Genomic DNA, 19,347 nt, shown 5'->3' on the forward strand with positions numbered 1-19,347 from the left:
AATATTACTTTTTTTTGGACTCACCCATACTTATTCATTTTTGGGAAAGAACTTATATTTGAGGAAATACTGTATTTTTCAAACTGAATAATACCAGATAAAATAATATATAATCCATCCATTTTATTTAGATTCTTATCCTGATTAGGGTCGCTGGATTGCTGGTGCCTATCCCAGCTGTCTTTGGTAGTAGGCAGGGAACACCCTAACTCAAAGGTAGGGAAATTCGGCTCCTGAAGACTTTTGAGGAACCGGCGTTCCCTACCCCTCTTGAGTCAAGAGCCATATCCTGCCTATTTTTGATGTTCCCCTAGCCATTTAGGTGTCGAAAACAGACAGGATAGGGCTCTTCCCTACTGGTTCCCTACCCTGCCCTAACTAAGACAAACAATCGCTCACACTCACAATCAGACCTATGGACAATTTTAAAGCAGGGATGCCCAAACATTTTTCACCTGAAATCTACTTATCCAGTAGCCAACCTCCCACAATCAACTGGTGGGGCGGAGGGGGTAACTAATGACGAGATCAGTTAATTTTTTAAGTGTGACATATGGGGCAATGCACTACCTGTCAAGCCACTGTATCAAAGCTAGAGCTCAACGTAAACTATACTTAAGGTACAAGTAAAATATGACACGGACGCCCTTGCTACGCTTATAATTTTAAGTACCTTCCTAGAAGCATAGCCGCGTCAACACTAAACTAACTTGATAATCTTTGGCTCACAGAGTGAGCAGGCTCCTATGTTTTTTGACTTTTTTAATGTCTGATGTCATACTGGTGACCAACAATAGCTAGGTGGTCAACCGGTGGACTGTGAGCGACACATTAAGGACCCCTGATTTAAACCATCCAATATACCTAACCATGCATGTTTTAAGAATGTGCCAGGACTCCTGCAAGCACAGGCAGAACATGCAAACCCGACAAAAGAAGCGGGAGCCGTGTTCGAAACCGGGACCTCTGAACTGTGAGGAAGACATGCTAACCAGTCTTCCACCGTGACCATAATATATATGAGTAGTTAAACCAATAGTTTGAAAACAAATAATGGGATGTCTCACGAAGTTTGAGACTACAAGAACAAGACGAAACAGGATTTTTGAAAAATTTGGTGGAAGGATGCTACATTCCCTTTCAAAAGATAATGCGACACCCCAAAATGGCTGACCTTCTGGGAACTACGTCACCCAGCATGCATCACAACATTAACATATGTGGCTTTAAGCCACCTGATAAAGGCAGGCGTGGTAGAGTGTAAAGGGAGAGGACTGGTAAGCTGAGGAAAAGACAAGAAAGAAAGGAGGAAAGAAGAACAATACTCACTAAGGCAAGAAGAAAGTGAGAACAAACTTAATTTGGACATTTGACTTGATTTTGTTTGTTTTTTTTAATTTTTTTTTAACTTTGTGACGAAATTAACTTTGAATCCGGAGAAAATACATTTTGATAATTGCCTTCTCATCACCCGCTTTGATCTCTTTTAGTTGTACTTTGTGATTAAAGTAATTTTGAACTTTGAGAATATACTTAATTTCAATTATTGTCTTTTGACCACCTGCTTTGATATATTTTATTTGAACTTTGATGGCCTAAACACAAAATTTCATGAGAACTTATCTTTCGTGGATGCAGCCTGCCCTGGCACACCTCTCACAACATCACAATATAAGCACACAAAGAATAGAACAAATCGTGTACATTATAAAACACAAATTACATCTTGTTATTTTATTAATGAACATATATTTCAAACTGTTATTGTAGGAAAAAATATATAACGAAATAGTACATGTATATTAAAAGAGATTTACGATTTACATTTTAAAATGCCCAAACCCATTGGGAGGATAACCAGTTCTAATGATGGGTGGATGGATGGACAGACAAGATGGAATGAGTTTGAAGCCGTCTACAAAACTACCAAATTTCTGTCTGGCCCAACCCCAAGGACATTTGTGCTATGCCAATCGCCCAACCTGTGCGCGAGCATGAAAATAGGGCCCAAAGAGTCATGCTTTGAAATACACATACAGTATTAGTATTAGCTTTAGTTGACTAGTGTATTTGGCTGTATACTCATCAAGTGCTACTATGATCATCCTTTGTCATGAAAAACCATAGTTCTTCTGACTGAAGACATACAAGTGCATCTTATACAAATATGGGACAAGGAGCTGAAGTGTACCTGAGTCCATGTTCGTACAGGAAGTTCTGTGATCTCAATGTTGTTTTTGTCAAGGACTGACACCTCTCCACTAACCAGGTACTGGTTCGGACCTAGTTCATTGATTACTCCTTTGAAGTTTTTATAACTGGGAAGCTTTTAGAAAACAAGTGTTAGAAAAAAATGAATGTTTTGAAATGCAACACTTTGTATTGATATTTAAACACACACACACACACACACACACGCACACACACACGCACACAAACCAACCCCAAAACTTACGTTTCCACTCCTTAATCGTAACTACTTTTGCGTTTATAATACATACTAACAAGTTGTCATGCATGCAGAATAAGGGCATTGGTTCATTTTTTTTAAGGTCTTATAATTCTTAGTTGTTAATGACTATTGCATGCTTGGCAATTACTGTATGTGTCTGCATTTTTTTATTTTATTTTTTTAACATGAATGCAATTTGATGCAATAATCCAAATCATCTAGGCACAGTCTGATGGCAACATGTATTTTCACATTGATGTCATCAGTTCTGAATGTAAACCAAAAACCTTTTTGTTGTGAAATTGACAAGATAAATACATTCTGTCAGCCACAAATACTGTACATCAATTATTTGAAATTGTGAAACTCAAAACAACAAAATTCCAAATCTCTAGCTATTTTACCATTGCCAGTGGGTCCTGATGGTTTAACATTCGGCTGATGTTGTTGACAATCTCTCGGGGGTCATAGTTGGGAATCTTACACGCCCACCCTGTTCCAATGCCCTCTGCCCCATTTACAAGCACCATTGGAATGATGGGAATGTACCACTCAGGCTCCACCTTCTGGTTGTCATCGTAAAGGAACTTCAACAGGTTGGAATCTACTGCTGGAAATAACAGCTTGGCAAGTGGACTGGAGGAATTAAGAAAAAAGCTATCAGTCATAGAATATCTATATGAAGTTGTAAATAACAAACCCTGACCCACCTTCAAATGCATCATGGTTCCAAAATGGTAATCTTTTTACACAACAGTAATAATGTTTTTTTGGGTTTGTTTTTTTTTAAATTTTGAAGTACAGTAATCCCTTGTTTATCGCGGGGGTTACGTTCCAAAAATAACACGTGCAAAGTGAAATCCGTGAAGTAGCCAGCTTTATTTTTTTCATTCTTTTACAATGCAATACTATAGAATAAACCCAAAAATCAAAACCGGTTTTAAAGCCCCAAATTTGTTTCAAACAATCATTTTAATATAGTAATACATTGGAAACATTGTCACTTGCGTATTTCACAGTCCCAGCGATGCCTCTTCCTCCAGAACCCGCACATTGTTATAAGTAGTTACTAAGCTCTTTCTTTTTCTGAGCAAGAAGATTTTTATAACGGATATGCCCGGACATCGAATTAAAGTGAAGCCTCTTATATCATAAAAATATACTAGAAATTTCAATTTATTATAAAATAAATCTAGGTAAAGTCAGATTTCCAAAGCTGCACATTTCTTCGTTGCTCTCCGTAGGCACACAAATCGGTGTTTGCGTTTGCTCTCGGCACGCCTAAAAGTCACGTGATCGGCTCTCAGAGACCAAGCTGTCAATCAATGTGCTTACTAGCACGTTTGTTTGTGTGCTGAGCTGAGCGCGCACAGGAGAGACACAGGAGAGACAAAAGCAAGCTTTTGGATCCTCTTGCCTTTTGTAATAAATTAACAAGTGAAAAAAGAATACAGTACAGCGTCAATATTTTATTTCGAGACAACAGTAAAGTCCCTGAGCCAATCAGGATTCAGAGGACAATGCGCTGTGAATAATAACCACGCTGTAAAAAATCCGTGAAGCAGCGAACCCGTGAAAGGTGAACTGCGATACAGCGAGGGATTACTGTACACTAAAAATCAGAAAACTAAATGTTTGGGATGCAGTGATTATATTATTCTTCACCAAAGTGTGAAAACAGTTTTTTTTTTTAACTCATTCTTATTAGAGAAAATGTCATTTAGCTTTCAAGGTATGCTCATGCATGGACAATTTATGCAATTAGCAGCTGTAAATGTTATGCATGGGGGATTTAAGAGTGAGTTTATGTCTGTTCCCAACAAAAGCTAAAATGGGAGTTTAGGAGAATTTTCAACACCAAATTTCAGTTTATTTAGCCCTTAATCATAAAGGAGTCTAAAAAGGATTTGCCATGCCTTACAGATAACGCAACCATTTCAGACATCCATTGATTCAAACCATCAAACCAATGACAGAAAAACTCACAATCCCGCATGGAACAGAAAGGAGAAACATTTAAAATGTTGCAGATTTTGTAGCTAAACAAATGGGTCTTCAATTAAACTTTGAATAAAAATCAACCCTAGAAAAAAACACAAAAGTTTACATTTTGAAACATTTTAATTCCAAAGGTGCCAGTACTGAAATATGGCCAGCGCTGAGGACCCTTTCTTGCTGCTTGTTTACTATACCTGTTCCCAGTGTTTACTGGTAGCTCAAAGTCCATTAGTTGCTTCTAGCATTAATTAGTACGACACTCACTGGTGTATAGACGTAAAAGACTGCATACTTTGATGCTGACAACCTGACACATTTGCTGTTCCTACTAATCACATTTCAACACACCATGCTGTTAAGCAGAGGCATTCTTCTCAGATATGCTTTAATGCCACACTCGCTCAAAGATACCTATATACCATTATTTTAATTTGGATTTTGTTGCGCTTGTGTTATTTAGTATATGTTGGAATCATGTGCAAACTGCACTTTTTTGACCCTTGAGAGCCAAAACTGTTTCAGAAGTTTAATTACTATTTTTGTCACTCACCCAGACCAGGTAGATAATAAAAAAGTTCTACCTAACTCATTCGGTATTATTAGATTGAGTATGTACTCATCGCAAATGCAGCTCTCCACACAGTTGCATTCCCTTCTGAAGGTTTCTTATTTTCCCCAGACAGAGTTTTTGAGTTTTTCCCTTCCTCTTCTGGAGCTTTGTTTCTGACACCATTGTGTATTTATGACGTTCTGTGTGAGCTATCGGTGATGTCTTCACTTGCGATGCCCTTTGAGACTATGGTGATTCAGGGCATATAAACTTGACCATATTTTTTTTCCTTTTTCATAAAACCATTTTTTGAAAGCACTCCCGCTTCCAAGTGAGAATGCCATTCTTTAGTATTTGAAAGAAAAAAAAATTGTGTGGTATTGGTATAGTATCATCATTGGCAGAAATTGAAGAGCTGGGTACCGGAATAGATCTTAGAAGTCAAAAAAGTATCGGAACAACAATGTTTGAAAGGACTTTCAGTTCGGAGTTGTGCATTTTACAAAATTAACTGAATTTATTGATCTTTGAATGTGTTTGAGACCATTCAACTTAGTGTTTGTCAAACCCTTGAGTGTTACTCATATCTAGCATTCCTAAAGCTTGGTTTATGCAGCACCTTATACTCGGAGCAACTTGACCCCACAGGCAGCCAGTATTTTCCCATTATAAATGTGTCAGTAAATGGAGTCTACAGCATACAAAATAACATTACTCCATAACAGAGATAGAGAATCCGAGTAGATTCAAACTATCTAAATGTTTCTAAGCTTTATTGAACAGACTCCTCATCTCTCTCCAATGTGCATGCTTGCCAGTATTTAGGTCACGGTAGTACTTTTTCAGCGGAATCATTGAAAGTGATTGTACACATGGGCGTGATTGCCAAAATGACGACATTTTGACGCGTGGAGGCGCAAGAAACGCATCAAGCATAAAACAAGCTTTCCAGTCCCAGCATCAAAAAATGAGCATTCAAATCATTGATTGGCATTGATTCATTAAATGTGTTCACCTAAGCATGGTGAAAATATAACGAGGACTGGCAGCATCTTTCCCTCCATTGATGCGAGTGCCAAACTGACCAAGGGGCTGCAGGATGTTGACGTTGTTACTGCCCACAAAGTTTTGAGCCAAGTTGACAATGGTCATCATGAGCGCTTGCTAAAAAGGAAAACGGTGATTAATGCTTAGCTCAAGATTGACGTGGAAAATAATGGGTGGCCTGACTCACAGAAATCACATTTACTTATTTGTTGTGATAAGCACTTCATTGTTGCAATGATACAAACAAAACCCCATTTCACTGTAACAAAAGGTGGGTGAGTATCACATTAAGAACATGGAAAATAAGACAAAATAATTTATAGTATTTGGAAAACAACTTTGCTAGTAACATCTTACACATTGCTATTTTATACTGTCATTTGGAGTTGCAGAGTTATTTTACCTCTCCATGATGATATGCGGACATCTCTGCCACTGAACCAGCCAGCTGTGCAACTTTCACCTCCCGCTTGTCATTTCTCTTCATGCATGTAAAAAGAACTTTTCTTTGGCCAGGCTTTAAGCCTAAGTAACACAAAGACAAACAAAAATGAGTCACTAACAGGGCGATTCCACTACATCCGCTGCGCTCAGCTCCGTTCCGCATCCGCAATGACGGACGCACACCTGCATCCAATGCGTGCATTTCCGATCCGCTGCACAGCGTCACACATTCCTAACATTCCCTGGGAAGTCAAATTACGCATGCGTGGGGATCATCAACTCGGTTGTTTGTGGAAAGTTTGCTTGGATAACACCTCATTGCATTTTTTTTTTTTGTCTTTCAGCGCAAGTTGAGCACTCTCCCTCCTATCTTGCGTGCACGTCAATCCAATGCACTAACACATTAAAACAGCAAACAAATGTGAATAAATGAAAACACAATACATACTAAATATGTTACACATGATTCATTTACATTTGGTGAGTACGTACATACATTTTAACTTTAAAGTTAATTAATTGAATCGCAAGTCAAACAGTAATATATATCTGTACACACGTTAGTGCCAATTAACAGGCACTAACGTTTGCTCCTTTTGTCTTGATGACAATGGCATAGACAAGCAGAAGCACTTGCTTTTGGCTTCATTCAATCAATCAGCAAAGGAGAACACAATTTTGCTTTTGTATCCGGATGTAGACCATGTTCTTTTTTCTGTTTGGTGCTTTCTGAACTGTGGTATTGACACGGCGAACGGCAGCGCACCAGATTTTTCAAGTCTTGCGTGAAGTTGACGAACTGTGGCGGAACGAAGTGCAACACAGCGCGGCGGATGCAGTGGAATTGCTCTCATTAACATGGTTGCATCGTGCTACGGCACGCTGCAAAGCAACGGGGCACAGCGCGACGGATGTAGTGGAATCGCCTTTAAGTCAACATAACTAAACAATTAAGATATAAAAATTGGCATGGCTCGTCAGTGTTCACACAGATTTGAGGCGTTATCAACTTTTAGAAACTAGCTCCCTGGACAATTTCAGAATTTTAAAATTTTTAAAATATTTAAAAAAATGTTTTGCTCTATGTACATTACTTTGGATGCAGTGATAGTTATTTTGAATTTCTCTATGATGTTCTCTCATTGGGGATCACATATTACTGTTAGAAAAAGTGTGTGTGTGTGTGTGTGTGGGGGGGGGGGGCAACAACATTTCTTAGAACACCTATTACTATCAGCAGGAACTATATACGTAAACAGAAAGGAACAGAACCCCTCAAAATAAACCCACAACCCAAAATCCAACAAACCATGACAATTACAGGTTTCATAATTGTTTCACATAATTACAGTATTTGTCCGAAAAAGTAAACATTTCTACAATAAACAATAATAGTAAAAATAATTATGATTGTACCTTTCTAAATACCCAATTTAATTGATTTTTAGTCAAAAACTGAATAATCTATGACATCTGTATATTTTCACCTCCATAAAAATGAACCTAATTGCATTTCAAAACAAAACAGTTGAAAATTAAAAGCGAAATGTCTCATTTTAAGACCCCCCCCCCAAAAAAAAAAAAGGATTTAAATAGTTTTTACATGGCAGTTAAAAATTGGGATCACGTACTGCATGTGTGTGCACATTTGTCTGATGTTGACATAATGGTCAAGGCAGTGACAACACATTATGGGAAACTTGCCTCAGCACATAGTAATGGGAAACCTCGCGACAGTAATTTCTTGCCTTTACCCTCATTTCACTAATGACTCATTCAAATTAATGCATTCAATTTATTATGTGATAAATTATGTTGAGGTTAGTGTACGTAATAATCCGGTGATGGAACATCACTTTCGGCTGCTGGTTTTGGTCCTCGACACTAATATTACTGTCATCAATTAAGTCAGTCATTTTGTCAATGTTAAAAACGACACAGTATTAAGTACAAGTATACAATTAGTATCGATAATTTTATTTTTGGTCACGTGGCAAGTGGGGGCTGCAAAATGATTTCTTTCCTAGGGAGGGCTTTGCAAAATATAACTGAGAAGCACCGTCACTGTCATCGAGCAATGAAACTGTATACCAATAAAAACAGGTAACACAACGCTTTTTTCTCCCAACACCTACAGAACAGTACAGGCCTAAACAGCTAACCACTGTGAAACTTAACGCAACAATCTAAGGCCAAGCTGCAGTGATCAGAAAGCAACAAAGCTAAATGCTTATGCTAACAAAACAAGTTCTATCATGACATAAACTACTATTTCAGCAGGTAAATAATAATGCATTACTTTTATATAGCGCTTCTGGACACAGTAATACAAGCAGCCGCGCTTCAACTGCAATGCAGTCCACCTGTGTGTATTGAAAATACGTTATGTTTTTTTAAAGATGGCAGCCACTGTGCTGGCGTCTCTGTCTCGCTCTCACGAAGCAGATGCTTTTTTTTTGTCTTGCTCTCACAAGCAGACACTTTTTTTTTGTCTCGCTCTCACGTAGCAGATGCTTTTTTTTTTTTTTTTTTTACAGCAGGGAGGCACTTGTTATCATCGGTGAAGTTCATCACGAACTTTCATTTGTCTTCGTGGACTTTGGCTCTGTTGCGCCTGGACAACGCCTGGCTGAAGGCTGGTTACTGCAGGACTATATGAAAATGACTGAAGGCTGGGACTTCAGCAACTGCTACCTCAGGACCGTTTTCCCTAATATTTGATTTGCTCGATTATTGATTGTAGTCTGCTCGGGAAGCAAACAGAATAAGAATTTCACTGTGTGGTGTAGCATATAATTTATAACAAAATCATTACAAAATACAAATACTTGCGCCATTTTTACTAAACTACAGTATACATTACATGTAAAACACAAGTGAGGTGCAAATTAATGTTCATAATGTTTTGGTGCAATTAATACTCTACATTTAACCTATTTGACACTTCTACTAAAGTGATGATGTCCATTTTTTTGATGATGTTTTATTTCAACTAAAGTGAAAAGAAGTTGACTGTACAAACCATCAACCAACGAAGGAATGGATCTTTCATTATCAGAGTTGGAGAACAGAATCAGTTCCTTGTTGATAAAGTCATTGTAGGAGAGATGTCTGGTGTGTGTTCCATACAGGTATTGCTGAAATGAAGAGGTGTCAGGTTAAAAGTTAAAAACACTCTAAGGTGATTAAATATATTTTTTTAATCATAATTTACTGTACAAAAAAAAAACAAAAAACACAACTTGTGACTCAGAACTGTCAAACTCCTTTTTTTTTTTTTACCATGAGCCACATTGTAGTTATAGTTTCTGTCAGATGACTGAACTCAAATGAATTTTAAGTGTGTTTGTCACACACTTACCTAACTTCAAAGGCTCGTGAGAACTGTTCAAAAGGCAGATAGGGAACATAACAAAATGTTTATATTTTTTTCCCCCAAAAATGTTTATTTGAAGACAATTTGCAAGTTTTGCATTTTTGTTATTTTAGCCAGAAACTTAAAAGTCAAATCAGCATTTCAGGGGCCACATAAAATGATGTGGCAGGCCAGATTTGGCCTGCATTAAATTGAGATGACCCTGGATTCTTTTGTTGCATCAGTGACGTCTTGTTTTCAATGTTCTTTTAAATTGAAATATAATCCTGTTATACGTTTATTAAGTATGATTTGTATCCACAATTTGTTTCAAGTATTGTGTTTCAGTATTAATGTTTCAACTGCATAATGTTTCAATGTCATATTTTATAAAGACATTCTTTGACTCAAAATGTTACTGTACAGTATTTTAATGATGATTCTTTAGTGATATTATTCAAACTACATTTAGGAATTAATATTGGCAATGTGGAATGTTGTTGTAGGAAATATATAATATATTATTGCTACAACATACTTTGTTTCATACAACTGCAGTTTAATGCAGAAGTTAATGCCAGAAGACATCAATACCTGTGCCCTGCCATGATGCTGTTTTACATGTCAGAGCTGACCTTTTCAGGCATGCATGTGTGAAATAAAATTCAGAAAACACATACTGTTGTCATCAGTTTTTTGTGTTTTTCAACCTTGTTGCTCTGTGACCCAGACCTATTTTCCTTCAGTGAAAGGGTTTACATTAAACACATTATTCTCCTTTTCTTGTAGAAGCTAGGGGATGTTTGCAAACCATCCGTCCATCAACCATCCATTTTCTACCGCTTGATCCAAGGTTTGATCGCAGGGGCACCAGCTTCAGCAGAGAAGCCCAAACTTCCCTCTCCCTGGCCACTTCATCCAGCTCCTCGGGAGGAACCCCAGGCATTCTCAGCCAAGAGACATAGTCTCTCCAGTGTTACCTTGGTCGTCCCTGGGGCCTCCTTCCGGCGGCACATGCCCGGAACACCTCACCAGGGGAGCAACCTCACCAAATGATCTTCTCAATGTGAAGGAGCAGTAAACCGCATCCCCAATGGACTCAGTCAATGGGCTACAAGCGACGAAAGAAAATAAAGAAACCGCAAAAAGTGCGGTTCTCAAATGACATGCAAACCAACGCACAAGAAGGTTCTGAAAGACAGACTACCGGGTGACACTGTCATATATATGTCCTTGGTGTAATATACATGATGGTAAGCATTCTCGTCTTATGCTTGCGCGAAGGCTTATTCCGTGCTTTTAACACAGCCTCTGGCAGTCTGAAGGGGAGAAATTGAATCATTGTTACATGCAATGTTCCCTCTAATTTTGGATGTGCCTGAGCATTCACACAAATTCCCTGAGCAGGCATTGGACCAAGGTGAGCAACTTCAGACATGCACACAGTGAGTCGCCGTGTGCATATTTGATGTCGCCCCTAAAGTAACCTATATCACATGACTCACATTCTGTCATTAATGAGCAAGGAAGGAGTAATGAGCAAGGAAGGAGGGGGGGCTCTAAGCATATCCAGGGGCCTAGCTGCGGCCCTGGAATGATGATGCATGGCGGATTGGAACTCGAAGAAATGAAGGATAAAGGATAAATGAAGATGTCCAACAACTTTTAAACATATGTAAAGACCAGTACTGTGCTTCTGGGCACATAGCCTGTCATTTATGAGGGCATAGTCGAGGTGAAAAGCGTCGTCCAGGACCAATACGATGCATCTATGGTTGCCATGTTTGTAGGAGCCAAGAAACAGCATTTGGAATTATTATTGGTTTTGATCCCAAAATCCCAAAGTTAATTTAAATTTCCGTTTTTGTGATTTGTTGATTGGTTGTTTTGGCTCACTGCCCAGTGGACATTTATGTTACTGCCCCTTTAAGTCTGTGAGAGAGGTCCATGATACTGGCCCTTTAAGAGCCTTGGGGTTTGCATCACAGGGGCAATTGAGATTGATGCAGATTAAATTACCCACAATTCCACTTATTCAGTTTTTCCCTTATATCTTTGCCATTCTTCATCAGATTCCTACCGTTCCAACTTTAAACGATTCCCCTAAGTTCTGCCATTTCATGGGGATATCCATTTTCTTCTTCCCAGAATTAAAAGATTACCCACAATCCCACTTTTTCTGTTTTTCCCCTATATCTTTGCCATTTTTCATCCAATTTCTACGTTCCAACTTTAAACGATTCCCTCTTTAAACGATTCCTTCAAGTCCTGCCATTTCTAGGTTATATACATTTACAGTGGGCCCCCGGGTTACGAACTTAATCCGTTCAGCGGCTACGCTCGTATCTCGAATTGCTCGTATAGCGGGCAATCCAAACCCATGTTTATTCGTGAATGCGTGCAACGCGCGCCGAAGCCTTAGGTAAAAACGACACACTGTATACATATATTAAAATTGAGTGACATAATCTGCTGTACACTTGCATTATATAATAAATACAATGGATAAATAGCTTTTACCTTTGAAACGACGAGACTTGACCTGGGTGTAAGCAGAGGGGGGCAGAGTCCAACGCTCAAAGTTAACACGGCGATAGATATGCTATTGGTCTTACAGTGTTACAGTAACTCTTTCAGTCAGGGTGCAAATCACGCAGATACTAAAACATCATCCTCTTATTTCTTTCTTTACCGCTGCTAGTAATTTTAGAAGCTATGTCTAACAGATAAAGTTTGCAAAGTCTTCACAACATTCCGTTTTTCACTAATTTTCTCTCCTTCCTTCCATCCTGTCCCATCAAGCTAGATAAAGGCGTTCGGCCAATAGCATATCGGCATTTCTGTGATTGACGTGTGACGCCGGCCAATAGCATCTCCGTGAGTGAGACCGGGTGACCTTAATCGACCAATAGCATATTTGCATCTCCGTGACTGACTGATAATTATTCGCACTTTTTTTTTAAACGGTTGGAATGTATTGACAATTAATTTAAAAAAAAACACACATTTAAACCAATGACAATTCTTTGTCCTGCAATCGGCACATTTAATTTCATGTCAGCTGTTTTTCCCTTTAGCTGTACAAACACTACACTTAAATGGTAATATATTTAGACACCGTGAGTGAGACAGTCAGTGTGACGTTGTAAGACCAATAGCGTTCACGTTACCGCCACAAGTATCTACTGATGATTGATGATGTCGCTATTGTTGATTTTATTGACGCAATTAAACGAGAACATTTCTACATACTCAATGGCCGGCATGTCGAATTGCTCGTAAGACGAGAGGTTTGCTCGTAAGCGGAGGACAAAATTCTCCCTGATCCACGCTCGTAAGGCGAATTGCTCGTAAATCAGGGTGCTCGTAAGCCGGGGGCCGACTGTACTTCTTCCCAGTATTCAAAGATTACCCACAATTCCACTTTTTTAGCCTTTCCCTTATATCTTTTCCATTCTTCATCCGATTCCAACCATTCCAACTTTAATTGATTCCCCCAAGTCCCGCCATTCCATGGTGGTATCCGCTTTTTTCCCAGAATTTAAAATTTACCCACAATTCCACTTTTTCAGTTTTTCCCTTATATCTTTGCCATTCTTCATCCGATTTCGACCGTTCCTACTTTAATCGATTCCCCTGATGCCCGCCATTCCATTCGTGTATCCATTTTTCTCTTCCCATAATTCAAAATATTCCCACAATTCCACATGCTGTACCTTTAATGAACCAATTAATCTTCAATGAGGTCATTCATTGTGTTGGGGTTTGGCCTTTGTGGACTACTGTTTAGGTAGACAAAGTACTCCATTTCCCATGGGGTCATCAGGTGGCCATCTTGGACACTTGGCTACATACACTGAGACTCCATTTCCCATCATTCTTCAGGGGAGGCCATCTTGGATATCTGATCAGACATCTCATGAGCGCTCAGCCCAACTTCCACCCAGGATGGCAGCCATCTTGGTTAACTCAGAACAATAAAAACGACTCTCTCCAAATGTTGAATTATGAACTATTAAATATAATCCCCCAAATTTCAGAATTTGTTGTTTGAGTGTACTTTTTTTCTCACTTTTTGAAATTTTGTGATATTTTACAAAATTCAAAGAATTGTTGTTTTTTTCACTTAATGACTACAGGTGTTTGTCCGATTCAGTCCGATTCAGCGTTTGACCGTTCATTTTGAGACTGCCAATGACCTCCGGGTGTCATTTACCCATAAAGCATCTTTTTTGCATAAGTAATAGCCCCCTAAAACCCGCGAAAAATCAGATTTTTTATGTTTCCTCTTGTGATATCTCCATTTGCGTCCGACCTATACTTATCGTTCCAACCTTAGGTGTTTCCCATTATGGGTTAGATTGCCAAGAACACCCTTGCACCAAAAATTTCAAGTTTTTCCCATTTTTTTACCCATAATTCCTCAGGTTAATTGTTCTTGCCAAAACATTGTAACCTTCTGTCTTCGCCAAACTTCATCCGATTCCGACCGTTCAAACTCTAATCGATTCCATTCATCCACGCCAATTTATTGGTGTATTCATTTACCTCTTTCCAGGAATCAAAATTTTCCCACAATTCCACACACTGTACCTTTAATGAACCAAATCATTTTCAATGAGGTCATTCATTGTGTGGGCGTTTGGCCTTCGTGGACTACTGTTCAGGTAGACAAAGTACTCCATTTCCCATGGGGTCGTCAAGCAGCCATCTTGGACACTTGACTACATACACTGAGACTCCATTTCCCATCAAACCTCAGGGGCGGCCATCTTGGATATCTGATCAGACATCTCATTCAGTTTTTCCCTTCTATCTTTGCCAGTCTTCATCCGATTCCGACCGTTCCAATTTTAATCGATTCCCCCTATGCCCGCTATTCCATTTTTACCCACTAATCAAATATTTACCCACAATTCCACTTTTTCTGTTTTTCTCCTATATCTTTGCCATTCTTCATGCGATTCCTACCGTTCCAACTTTAAACGATTCCCCTAAGTTCTGCCATTTCATGGTGATATCCATTTACTTCTTCCCAGTATACAAAAATTACCCACAATTCCACTTTTTTAGTTTTTCCCTTATATCTTTGCCATTCTTCATCCGATTTCGACTGTTCCTACTTTAATCGATTCCCCCACTTCCATCCATTCCCGATCATTCAACACCTCTTCGTTCAGGTGTTTCACCTTCACACGCAATTTCTTCAGGAATTGCACATATTCTAGTATTAAATATTATTTAATACATTTGTATTGCATTGTGTTTTATGCGCATCATAGACATTTTAGTGCGCTGAGATCGTGCGAGCAGTGCGCAAATGCGCACGCTCGCAGCTTAGAGGGAACACTGGTTATTTGCGATAATTGGGGATGAGTCTTTTACACCACTGTGGAGAAATTTCGGTCCACTATTCTTTTTAAATTCTCCATATTGAAGGATTTATTAACATGAACTGCCCAGTTAAGGTCACACCAGATGATCTCAAGTGGATTTAAATATGGACTTTGTCTTTACCACTTGATGAGTAACGTGGTGAAGTACCAGATATAAAACCTCAAAGCACAAGGTTATTTGCATTCAGTGTTTAATGAGGTATGAGCGGTCAACCAGAAACTTTTCATCAGTTTTGGGCAAGCCCGAAAAACATGGTAGCAGTTGCCCTTATGTGCGATTGTGAATGCTTATTTTTCTCTGTGCGCCCTGCGATTGGCTGGCAACCAGTGCTGGGTGTCCCCTGCCTACAGCCCGAAGACAGCTGGGATAGGCGCCAGCAAGCCTTCAACTCTTGTGAGGATAAAGGGCTACAGAAAATTGATGGCTGGATGGTTGGAATTTTTTCTAGTAGAGAGTTATAGAATAGAATAGAATAGAATAGAATAGAATAGAATAGAATAGAATACCTTTATTGTCATTGTATAGCTGGTATACAACAAAATTGAGAGCACTGCTCTGACTAGTGCATATCAATAATATAGAGAAGAAATAAAATAAATAATATATAAGTAGATAATTAATAGAATAGAAATCACAGTTTCACCGGAGTGAAATCCTTGTTATTTTCAAATTGTTCTTGATTTGTTGTTATTCGGAGTGTTAATAAATCTGGGGAAAAAGGTGTTTCTGAGTCTGTTTTTTCCGTCTTTTTTTCCTGTATCTCTGATCAGATGGCAACAGAAGGCTTGATGGTTAAGATGAGTTGTGCCTGACAATCTTCCTCACTCTACTCCGATCATTAGAGTTGGCAATGTCATCCTGGGCAGTGTTTATCACCCTCTGTGCTGCTTCCCTGTTGGCTGCGTGCACCCCGCGTAGCACAGTGATGCAATATGCTTGGACTATTTCAATGGTGGTTTACTAGAAGGTCACTAGCATCTGCTCCCCAGGGTGTTTTTTTTCCTGAGCACTCTCAGGTTATAAAAATACTGCTGGGCTTTCTTCATCATTGCCATTGTGTTGATGGTCCAGGAGAGGTAGCCAGATACTATGTTGACTCCCAGGAGCTTGAATGAACGGACTCTTATGACGCGTGTTCTATTGATGATGAGTGGGGTCTTTGCTGTATCTACAGGAGTACAGGAGCAGTTCTTTTTGTCTTTGTGGTGTTAAGAGAAAGGTGGCTTCTAGCCTCCACGCTGACAGTCTCTCAACCTCATTCCTGTAGGCAGACTCATTTCCATCCCTCCCATTTTTACTCATGTAACAAATTTCATTCTATTAGCGGAGCGCTCCGGGCCTTGCTGTCTTGTCTTCCCTGTCAGTCAATTGCATTGAATGTTTCTTGGACGGTTCAAGCTTTTTAAGCTTGTAATTTTTGTCACCTTGTAATACAGGTGTAATGATAATAAAGGCTACCTTATCTTATCTAAAGTGAAAGAAAAATGTAACCCATTACTATGTTATTTCCATACATTGACCCAATATAGTTACTCCGGGTAATAAGCGTCTGAGCAGTTTGAATATGGACAGGTAAATTAATTTTATAATTCATTTCATAAAAACTGCAACTGATCTAAAGTTGCTGAGCCATCTAGAAAAGGGTGTGGTTAAGACCTTAGACTTAGTTCTAAAAACTTAATTTTAAAAATGGTCACCCGATAAGGGTGGGGCTGACTTAGGACTGATGACTGAACTGGTGTCCTAGAATTGTGATGGTGAAAACTTCGACGAATCCTTTTCCAACATGGGTTTAAGCAAATTCTCTTTCCCTCTGTACGGTTTTAATCCTTCGAATGGGGAGTTGGCCAGGACCTTTTTCAAACAGTCCTGTGGTAAGCAAGATTTGACACACTCTAAAACCTTGATTTTGTTTTTTTGGGCGATTCTGAGAAGGACTTGCTTCTGTGTTTCAGATCGTTGTCCTTCTGCATGATCCAAGAGCACTTGAGTTTGAGAGCATAAAATGATGGCTGAACGTTCTCCTTCAAAATTTTCTGGAAAACCCCACAATTCATCATTCCATTCGAATATGCTTTACTGTTGGCATCATGTTCTTTTAATTAAAAACTGTGTCTTTTTTACACAAGATGTAACGAGCTGCATACCTTCCTAAATGTCTCATTTTAGACTCATCGGTCCACAGAAAGGTTTTTCAAACTCTTCGTCAGTGGTTTTCATCTGGTAAACCTCCTATTGATGCAAATGAGTTGTAAACACTGACCTTAATTAAGGCCATTAAGGCCTGCAGTTTGGGGGATTTTTTTTTATATAACTAACTTAGATAAATTAAAAATTAAACTAAATAAAATGAATGAAAATAAATGAAAAGAAATGAAATTAGACCTGATCCTTTGGTTGCAATTTTTGGAGTGGTTTTTGATTAAGTGACTGTAAGTGCTCCTCGATCTGATGCAGATGCTTTCTCTTTGGGATCGACGCCTTGTTTTGGTCCAACTGGAAATCGGCCATTCGTCCAACTCATTGATGCTGGCTCGGGTAATATGAGGGCAATTGAACTTGATAAACCTCCTACTAGTGGGGACTTTTAATCAAAAACTTCCACTAAGGACTTAAGCATAGGTTTTCAAATTAGATCTGTAATTTCAGTCAAGAAATTACGTGTTTACAAATGACTAGGTTTTTTGTTTTTGACTAATCTTGTGTGGGAATATTGTTACTGCTATTGTGTTTGTTATGTTGGTCTGTGATTTGTGTATAAAAGGTGAAAAGAAATATAAAAACTTGATATATTTAGTGTATCTATGACATCCCTATGACAATAAATCCAAAAATACTGTATATATAAACAACACAAGCAACAACGACTGAGCATTATAGACCCAGTGCGTGAAATGACCCAATGTGAAACTCTTTGCAGCAATTGAAAGACCAACTAGATACTAATGCTAAGCATCTTCAATCACCACATGAACTCAACCACTGCTGGCATTCTGGAAAAAAATTCACTGTCATTCAAATACCATTTTGGACACTGTTTCAGTGGGTGTTTTATTCATTTTGTGATTCCATTAATTTAGATGAGCTGCTAAGTGCAAGATTTACCTCACAAACTGTGGTACAAGTTGTACAAACTGCATATTTTGAGCCTTTTTCTTACATTACATTAAAAGACACTGCTCAACACTTTCCTATACTTACTAGGCCTGGGCAATAATATCCATATCTCAATATATTGCAATATGACATTCATTTTCCAATTTACCAGGTATCGGTTTTGAAATGCCTTATTTTCATAATATTTTGTTTTTCATATTATTTCCCTGGCTGCGTGTTTTTTCTATCATGATTTTTGTCATATTATGAATCGTGTTTTACATCATTTCAACCTCTTCAAAAACACCACATTAAATGTTACAAATAGTGTTGCGTGAGTGCTGCTGTGACTTGAGAGATTGGTTGGTCTACTTCTCACTATGTATGTAATCTCAACAGCTGCCAGAGGCCAACGGTCAACGCCTTAGGTAAGCTTTGTTCGATTGTGAGTGGTTACAAAACCGAATTTATAGTGCATTTTACTGCTTAATTTAAAGTTGAAAGGATTAGCCATGAGTCCCAAGATTCCTAATGATGTTAAAGAGACAAGTAAGAAGATGATTTGTATGGAAACGATGCTGGATAACCCTTATTAGGGAATATGGGCATAACAAGCGGCACTCAAAGGTAAATAAATCCCTTCTATATTTTTCATTTATGATGTTTTCTGATTGTATACATGTATATTTATATTCTATATACGTCGCACTTACTATACTATTTTGGTACCCATTTTTAATATGTATGTACAATTTTGATGTTTTTGCCTGATGTTCTAAACCAGTGGTCCCCAACCCCCAGTCCGTGGGCCGGTATCGGTCCGTGGATCAACTGGTACCGGGCCACGAGGGCTGCACCCGCAAAAATGTTTTGGAGATGATTTAGTTAACAGTTCATACGTTTGTGCTTGATCTCTGTTTTTTGGCGCTGCCTCTGGCCGCTGTTGATATTACATACATAGTGAGAAGTAGAGCCCCCCCCCCAGAACCAACAGTTCAAGTGCACACG

The 19,347-nt window shown here is 38.7% G+C and overlaps 1 protein-coding gene across 3 annotated transcripts in view; it reads right to left on the minus strand.

Annotated features, from left to right (window-relative positions):
* The window catches only part of top2b (DNA topoisomerase II beta), a 178,050-nt gene that overhangs the window by 53,524 nt on the left and 105,179 nt on the right, over positions 1 to 19,347 (minus strand). For all 3 annotated transcript variants that reach the window (XM_088404453.1, XM_088404452.1, XM_088404451.1), the window contains exons 18-22: positions 9,514 to 9,628; positions 6,451 to 6,572; positions 6,016 to 6,164; positions 2,857 to 3,088; positions 2,192 to 2,326 (exon numbers count right to left, since the gene is read on the minus strand). In XM_088404453.1, coding sequence (XP_088260579.1) covers positions 2,192 to 2,326; positions 2,857 to 3,088; positions 6,016 to 6,164; positions 6,451 to 6,572; positions 9,514 to 9,628 — 753 coding nt within the window. The remainder of the gene's footprint in view (positions 1 to 2,191; positions 2,327 to 2,856; positions 3,089 to 6,015; positions 6,165 to 6,450; positions 6,573 to 9,513; positions 9,629 to 19,347) is intronic.

Source organism: Hippichthys cyanospilos, chromosome 21 (genome assembly GCF_059441005.1).
Source record: "Hippichthys cyanospilos isolate Australia breed blue-spotted pipefish chromosome 21, RoL_Hcya_1.0, whole genome shotgun sequence".
In the NCBI taxonomy this organism is placed as follows: domain Eukaryota; kingdom Metazoa; phylum Chordata; class Actinopteri; order Syngnathiformes; family Syngnathidae; genus Hippichthys; species Hippichthys cyanospilos.